The sequence below is a fragment of the Myotis brandtii genome, unplaced genomic scaffold (genome assembly GCF_000412655.1).
Source record: "Myotis brandtii unplaced genomic scaffold, ASM41265v1 scaffold207, whole genome shotgun sequence".
NCBI classification, from domain to species: Eukaryota; Metazoa; Chordata; class Mammalia; order Chiroptera; family Vespertilionidae; genus Myotis; species Myotis brandtii.
The window spans coordinates 1,055,975-1,064,088 of record NW_005357736.1 but is presented as its reverse complement, the minus strand read 5'-3'; the positions used below and the strand labels follow the sequence as shown (position 1 = coordinate 1,064,088).

The window sequence follows — 8,114 nt, the reverse complement described above, 5'->3', positions numbered from 1 at the left end:
CATATGTACTACTATTTGTAATACTTCAAACAATAAAATTAAATTTAAAAAAAAAAGATTTGAAGGAACTGATGAAACTTGGTACTCTCAAATATTAGGAGGATATTCTGAAAAGTTTAACCTGCAGTTAAAACCACAGAACAGAGGTCAAAGAGACAGTTCTTCTGGATCTATTTATGGATTTTAACAAACTAGTTATTGCAGGACTCTGTTCTCCAAGCAAGACTGGAAAGAAACCACTAATTTGTACAATTTATCTGGAAAGTTGTAATTTCATGCTGAAGCAATAAGACATAAACTTTTACATACAGTAAGTTTATTAAATCCTACTAGGCTCCATTGTAAACACCCCCCCACCATGAAGAACATAAACAGCCAGCTTCATGAGCTAGTTCCATGAAATGTATTCGGGGAGAAGTCCTGCAGCGCTCCCTTTCTATCTCCTAGGCACTCAGAAGAACTGGGGCGCGCATCCTCACCCGGTGGACAAAGCATCCACAAGAATCCCAGCGGAGACTAAAGCTGGCTGTTGTTTGGAGGCACCAACAGAGGCTTCCGGGAATCTTAATGGTGGTTTCTTAAACCTTTTTTGAGTGGCACACATTGCAGAGATCTGGCAAAGTCCCTTCCTGACCCAAGGCCACATGCACAACAAGAAGCTCACCTGTGTTATACCCCTTCAGCTGCACGTCCTTTACAGGCATGTCATCAGGAGTCCGAAAGGCGTTAAGAATCTGCAAGAACATGGTACTTACAATGATGATACAAATCATAATCAAATACTGAATATTATATTTTCCATCCTGGTTTTTACGCGACATAATTTAAAACTATGATTACTTTATAAATGCACTTTGGCATTCAAAGACCACTGAATGAGTCACCTAATTCCTCAAAAGTCCCCCAATATATAAAGAAGGCAGAGAGCAGAACTGTCTTGAGCTCACGCTCGAGCTCTGCAATCGGCCCGAGTCTCTCCTGCTCACCTGCTGAGGAGCCTTGCAAGGGCCGGTTTTCGTCTGTTAAACAGACGACATACACTGACTCGTTCAATCCAGGGCCATGGCCTTAACTCCTCAGCCTGGTCAGATCTTTCCCCATCTTCTGGACTGTTTGTCCTCTCACTGCATTCAGTCCTGGCTCAAATGTCACTTCCTCAGGGATGGCCTTCTAACTACCCGATCGGAAACAGTCCTCACCCGTGGCGCTCTAAAGCTTACTTTAGCTTTCTCCAGAGCATTTATCACTGCCTGAGGTTATCTACCTTTTGCTTACTTTTTATTAACCTCAGAGGCAGTGACTTTATAATATTCACTGCTATTGCGCTCAGTGCCTAGCATGCAAAATCGCTTAATATCCGAAGTGAGTGGACTAAGAGCACCTACTCATAGTACGCTGTAATATTTAAATGAACTAATGCTGTAAGCATCACATAATGCCTGGCACAGAATGAACACTAAGTCCTGTTTGCTCTTACAATGATTATCAGGCCTGAGGACTGCGATCACTGCCTTAATATTTTTTACAACTCTCACCTCACTGAGCACATGCACAGCTGGTGGAAGCTGAATGAGCTCTGTGATGGTACCAGAGCCAGTTTCCTGGCTGAGCTATTGTACTACTAATACAAGATGTGAACATTGCCCGGAGCTGGGTGAAGAATACCCAAGGCTTCCCTGTACATTTCTTTGCACCTTCCTGTGAATCTGTAATTTTTCAAAATAAAGTTTAAAAAACAATTTTTAACTGACCCAAAAAAAAAAAAAAAAAAAGGAATAATGAAAAGAAAAAGATACTTACCTCCTCTTTTGTGGTATTTTCAGGCACCCCATTTAATCGAATAAGCTTGCTTGCTTTCTCCTCACTTGGGCCAGTCCTATAATCTTGATCCTTGAACCCAGAATAAAAGATTATTCAGAAATGAATATATGTTAGTACAAAATGAAACTGAACATAAAATACAGGTACTCAGAATCAAAAATCAAATTGACTTGCATCATATGAAGCTGTGAAAACCGGTAATTTTTTGTTTTTCTGTGTGCCAAAATTTGATCTCAAATCATTAGAATACACCTGTCCTAAAACCAAGGCTCAGTGAAGGAGCCTTGAAAGCATAAAGCAGAATGTTAAGCGAAACAACATTGAACAGGACTTTTATAATCAGGAAAAAAACACACAAATAAAACATTCTCAAGACTATCATTTTCTTTTCTTGAATGAGAAAACAGGAAAAAAATTTAAGCCAGATCTATAAACAAATACCAGAACAAAGTCAAAAAGTGCCATCTGAACATACTACTCAGTTCAGTTCAGAGAAATCTGCATTTTCCATATTCATAAAAGTCTCAGCTCCAACTTATTTCTCTTTATTTCAAAATTTTTATCAAGAATTTAATTTTTGAGAAAAAGTTCTCATCGTCTCATCGATGTTTCTAACTCTCTATCTCTCTCCCTTCCTCTCTGTAAAAAATCAATAAAATATATTTAAAAAAAAAAAAAAAAAAATTTAATTTTTGAGAAAAAGTCTCCTAATACTAAGGGACCACACTTCAAGTTATGTCTACTGTCCTGGAATAACTGTCAATAGTATTCTCTTTTACTCTTGAAAGTGTCCTAATTTGAACAATAAATTATATGGTCACTCACCTCTAACATTCTCAAAAGCTATTATTGGGTTAGCATGTATTAGGATTACTGTCTAAAATAACAGAAACCTGAGTAGACATGGATAAAATCTAGTTAAAAAGATAATATTTTCATTGTCCAACTGCAAACATAACTCTCCTCGCTTAGATTATATGTATGTTAGATTATATATTATATAGAGAGAAATTCAACATTTTTTAAAATGTTTTTTAATTGATTTTGAGAGAGAGAGATAAACACTGACTGGCTGCCTCCGACATGTCCTCCATCAGGGATTGAGCCCGCAACCTGGGCATGTGCCCTGACCAGGAATTGAACCGGCAACCTCTTGGTTCATAGGTCGACACTCAACCAACTGAGCCACACCAGCCGGGTGAAATTCAACATTTAATCAACTGATTTAGCTGCAAGAAGATACTTGCAACATTCATATCACCTCCTTGTGACTACAGAAAGATTCCTAGGTACTTCCTAAATAAATTTAAATAAGAAAATGATCCCAAACAGCCACAAGGCCTGATTCTGCAAAAGTTGAGAGAATCAACTCACAAAAACAGATACTTTCAAAGTAAATCATTCCAAGGCATTTAAATCAGCACCATAAAGCAAAATGTTGAATAAACACACATCAAAAATATGATTTGAGCTGAGGGCCCTTTCTGTGGAGATGTACGTTCCATCCCTGAGGACACATTTTGCTTTTTAATGGTTATACAAGGAGAGAGCCAGGACTAATGGTCCTGAACTTTACACTTCATCCCTCAGAAAAGCCTTATGTAAAAGCAAAAAGCCACTCACTCCACTGGCATACCTGAAGCTCCGGTGGGGCACCTCGAGGAGTTTTGCCCTCTGGAAAGGACTTGCTCTGGCCATAGCCGAAGAGCTGGCTTCCTGGCAGCCTGTGATCCACGTCACGGTACTCCATGCTTCTGTAATCTGTGTCTTGCCGCCCAAGAAAGTCCAGACCACCTTCTTCTTTAAACAAACCAGAATCAGAACTCTGTTTTTCACCTCCAGAAGGCTGCGACTTGTCTTGGTCTTGAAGCGGACTTTGGCTGTTCTGAAAGTCTGATGAAGACTCATGTTCAAAGGCTACCCCTTGTGTTTCTCCTCCTCTCGTTTCTGAAAGCTCAAATTCTCCCTTCTGAATGCCAAAAGCAGGCCTTTCTGTTGTATGGTCATGTGTGGATTCTTCTCTCTTGTTCACATTCATACCAGAATGTTCTCTGTCTTGTGTAGAGGGTTGAATGTAATCCAAAATATTTGGATCCACAGAGGGCATCTCCCTACCCTTAAATTCCATACACGTTCCCACATCCCTGCCCCTAAAGTCCTGGTCAGTCCTGGACCGGTGTCTACCTCTGAAATCTGAGTGCGGTGTCTCCCTGTCCCTAAAGTCGAGATCACTAGTACCTGAACCTCGGCCTCTAAAGTCCACCTGTGTTCCGTCTTTGTCCCTGAAGTCCAAATCAGATACATCTCTGTTCCTAAAATCAGAACGAGACTGATCTCTGGTCCTGAAATCCAAATCTGACAAATCCCTTCCCCTAAAATCTGCATGAGCTCCATCCCGGCCTCGGAAATCTAAATCATAAGCGCCCCGGCCCCTGAAGTCAGGTGGAGGAGCGTCCCTACCTCTGAAGTCCACAGTGTGAGCATCCCTGTCTCTGTAGTTCATGTGAGATGTTTCCCTGCTTCTGTAGTCCACAGCAGTCCCATTGCCACCCCTGTAGTCCAGAGGTGGTCCTTCTCTATCCCGAAAATCCCCAGAATGTATGTCCCTACCTCTGAAGTCCAACTGTGATGAATCTCTGCTCTGGAAATCAGAAGATGAAAAATCTCCCCCCCTGAAGTCATGTCCAGATCCCTCCCCTCCTGGATAGTCACCAAGCAGTCCGTCTCTAGCTCCATAGCTGAAAGGGTGCTCCTCTACATTTGCAAAGGGAGGCCCCGAATGCCCCTGGAAATCAAAGGGAAGTGAATCTCTGCCAGGAAAGTTGCCAGAGTGTCTCTCTTGAGCATGACTCTTAAGGGGAGGAGGAGGATAATCCCTGTTCCACCCGGGAGCAAACCTTTCTTCTTGGCTCCCACTGTAGAAACAAAGACAGCGTTATTCATATTGTCCAGTTTCAAATCTACACACCAGCACATTCTTCTCTAATCACAGCACATTCTTCTGTAAATATATTTTTTTTGGCAGAGTTCTGTAACAAGGTCCTAGATCTGCAGAAACAGCAAGGGTTTGCTATTTTAGGACGAAGTGGTGGAGTAAACTTTTACGCTCCCATTTCAGAACACGAGGAAAGTCAACACAAGGTTTTCAACATGACTGCTGCAGAAAAAGCTTTCACCCAGTCCTGCAACAGGGAAAATCCGCAACACCAGATAAGCTAGCAATGGTGACACGCTACAGAAATTTCCATTTCCTAGAGCCAGGGAACTTAGAATTCCAAGATCAACATGATGATTCCTATACATCAGAAAAATCAATGCACTGTAAATTTCTTACAGTAAGTTTCAGGAGGTGTCTTCCTCATTGCTGCGTACAGGAGGAACATTCCGAAATATCTGATTACAGCTACAGCACGGACACCACCCAATCAGAATGGATGCAGGCCCCAAATGAAGAAACACTGGCTGGAAATAACCAGTAGGAGCACACTGCTGTACGCCAGCTGAGCGCCAGCCCTGGCTGCTTCTAAATCCCAGGTCTCCAGTGGCTCCACCTAGAAGCACCCGCACGGGGTCCCTGCTATTGCAACTACCCTGGGCATCACAGCAGGCAGTGTGAGCCATGCCAGGAAACATGTGTACGTTGACTAAGCCAAGCAACAGCATCGAGGAGCTTAATGCTGAAAGGGACCTAGAGACAGCATTAGGCCTTCAAGTGTTATTCACATGTCCCGAATAAAGCTGCTATTCCAGATTCTAAAGCTTTATGCTAATTTTTCATGGTAATAAGCATATTTAAAAATAGTATAGTATTAAAGTCATATTCTCAGTTTACAGAACTCAAGCGATAAATGATAACTGGCCCAATCTTTTATGCTACCCAACTCCGCCTTTGCCTAACCTCCTCCAGGTCACCTTACTTTTACTTTATTTTTTCCCCAGGTCGTTTCACATTGTTTTGGCTTTGATGAAAGTTTAGAGAGTTTAAGTAAACAATTAGGCACCCAGAATTTTGACTTTGAGGGGAATAGGAGGATGTGAAAAGGGAAAACATAAATGATCTGAAGGGTTAAGAATGATCTGAAGGGTTATCTGCTATTTAGCAGTAAAACAAAAATATTAAGAGAGCAAGTTCAACTCAGTAGCCCTCTCGTCCCAGAATATACAGGTTCTATTATACGACCCTTCTGAACTCAGACTACACCATTATACTAGACAGATTCACAGGACTGATGCTGGGTCACTCAGTTCAAGAGAAACAGTTACAATGCCAAACCCTCTCTTAAATAGGAATTTAACAGCAGCAACCTAAACATCAGAGTTATGCATATTTAATGAATTTTCAGAACATGATGACTTCCGTGAGTTCTCATTAACATTAGTTATGTCTATGTGGTTCAACATAAGAGAAGCAAATTCAAATGTTCTTCATAAGTAATACAATTTAACACTAAAATTAGGACAGTACCACTAACTCTAATGTCTCCCATGTTTAAAACCACTCAAATCCCAATGGTTAGCTTGCAGGAGGATTTAAGGGCGAGTGCCAAGATATCTAAAACTACATGTTTTCTGACCATAACACATCCAACACTATCTTTAAATACTGCCCTAAGGATTATCTTACCCTCTTAAGTTGAGACGATCAATAGTTCTAGAATAATGTACTGCATTAGGGTTGTTAGAACTGTATTATATGTAGACTATTCAAGAAACAGTTCTATTAATATAAAATAGCAGTGGCTATGAAAATAATTTTTAACCAAATAAAAAAAAATTTAAGAAGTTGTTAAAATGATATATAATATCATTTTCCTACAAGTACCTTTTTAAAAAATCCAAATTAGTCCGCTAAAAAGTTATGCTTTTTAAATTATATTTCCTAGTCAAAGATCTTTAAAAAAGCATGTAATAGCCCAGCCTGCGTGGCTCAGTAGTTAAGCATTGGCCTATGAACCAGGAGGTCATGGTTCAATTCCTGGTCAGGGCACATGCCCAGGTTGTGGCTCGATTCCCAGTGTGGGGCGTGTAGGAGGCAGCCGATTAATGTTTCTGTCTCATCATTGATGTTTCTCTCTCTGACTTCCTCTCTGAAATCAATTTAAAAATACATTTTTTAAAAAAGCATGTAATGACTTATAGTTAAACTAAAATTAAGGTGAGAAAATATAAATGATAAGTTGGTCAAAGAAAAAAATGTTCTGAAATTTTTAGAAAGTTAGGCAATAGAGCTAAAGTTACCTAACATTTCTGATGGCTTACCTAAGCCATCAGAACGGGTTAATTCTATAAGAAACAGCCTTACTTGTAAAGTAGTCATCCATAAATATAAATAAAATGCTAAAACACAAAACACTTGGCATGCTGGATATTTAGTCTCAGAATCACTTCAGAAATGACTAAAAATTTTTAAATGTTTTTATTTTTTAAAAACCAGAGCTATTTCTACACACACCAAAATATCCACATTAATGGTAGTCCATAAAAATGTTATACTATATCATTAAAATATTAACAATTTCAATATTCATTATTTTAAGACTTACCGAAAAGGTCCTGTTCTATTAGCAGATCGAGAATCCCCCCACATCTCTTAAGTCAAGAGGGCCCAATAAGCAGATCCTTTCGCTACCAAACGTTGGTTATAGCAGTACCTGTACAAAACAAGCCACATAAAATGAGTACATTAGAATATGAAGTAAAGCTAGCCTAACTTCCTCCTGCTTAGCTTATGAGGGACCACAGCAGCAGGGATATTTTTGGAAGTCACTTTTAAACATTCACTTATTAACTTATAACAAAAAAATATATATTTTTAAAATTAGAAATGCATATTCCAGGCCACTACAAACTTCTCAGTGTACTAAGAATGCTTCACATTTATAAATATTGACTAATTTTTCTAGTAGCCATTCTAGAAACAGCATCTTAATTAGCATGAACACCAGTCCTACACCATCCAGCCTGGCCAACCACAATAGTCTAGTACCCTCACCACAGTGATGCTGTGAAGATGGGCACATAACCCAAGAGAAGCTAAGAAGTCATTGGTAGACCTTTGCTGCAGCTACTAAAAAAGAGGCACACTTTCATGGCCTTGGATTTGGCAATGGTTTCTTAATGACATCAAAGGCACAAAAGACAAAACAGATGAGACACTTCATCAATTTTAAAAACTTTAGTGCATCCAAGTACACTATCGAGAGGGTGAAAAGATAACCTATAGGTCAGTAAAATGACAGACGAAGGCATTCCCCCCCCCAAAAGCAGTAACTGTCTGAATCAACTTTGTTGGA

General features: G+C 39.8%; 1 protein-coding gene across 3 annotated transcripts in view; it reads right to left on the bottom strand.

The window, feature by feature from the left end:
- The window catches only part of RBM6 (RNA binding motif protein 6), a 57,800-nt gene extending 50,309 nt beyond the window's left edge, over window positions 1-7,491 (bottom strand). Inside the window, exons 1-4 of one of the 3 annotated variants that reach the window (XM_005865380.2) lie at window positions 7,365-7,491; window positions 3,458-4,736; window positions 1,801-1,890; window positions 665-734 (exon numbers count right to left, since the gene is read on the bottom strand). In XM_005865380.2, the coding sequence (XP_005865442.1) occupies window positions 665-734; window positions 1,801-1,890; window positions 3,458-4,736; window positions 7,365-7,408 (1,483 nt within the window). In that variant the 5' untranslated portion in view covers window positions 7,409-7,491. Of the gene's footprint in view, window positions 1-664; window positions 735-1,800; window positions 1,891-3,457; window positions 4,737-7,364 lie in introns of those variants that run through there. The other 2 variants (XM_005865382.2, XM_005865381.2) reach the window with 2 other exon arrangements.
- Window positions 7,492-8,114: the final 623 nt, after the last annotated feature.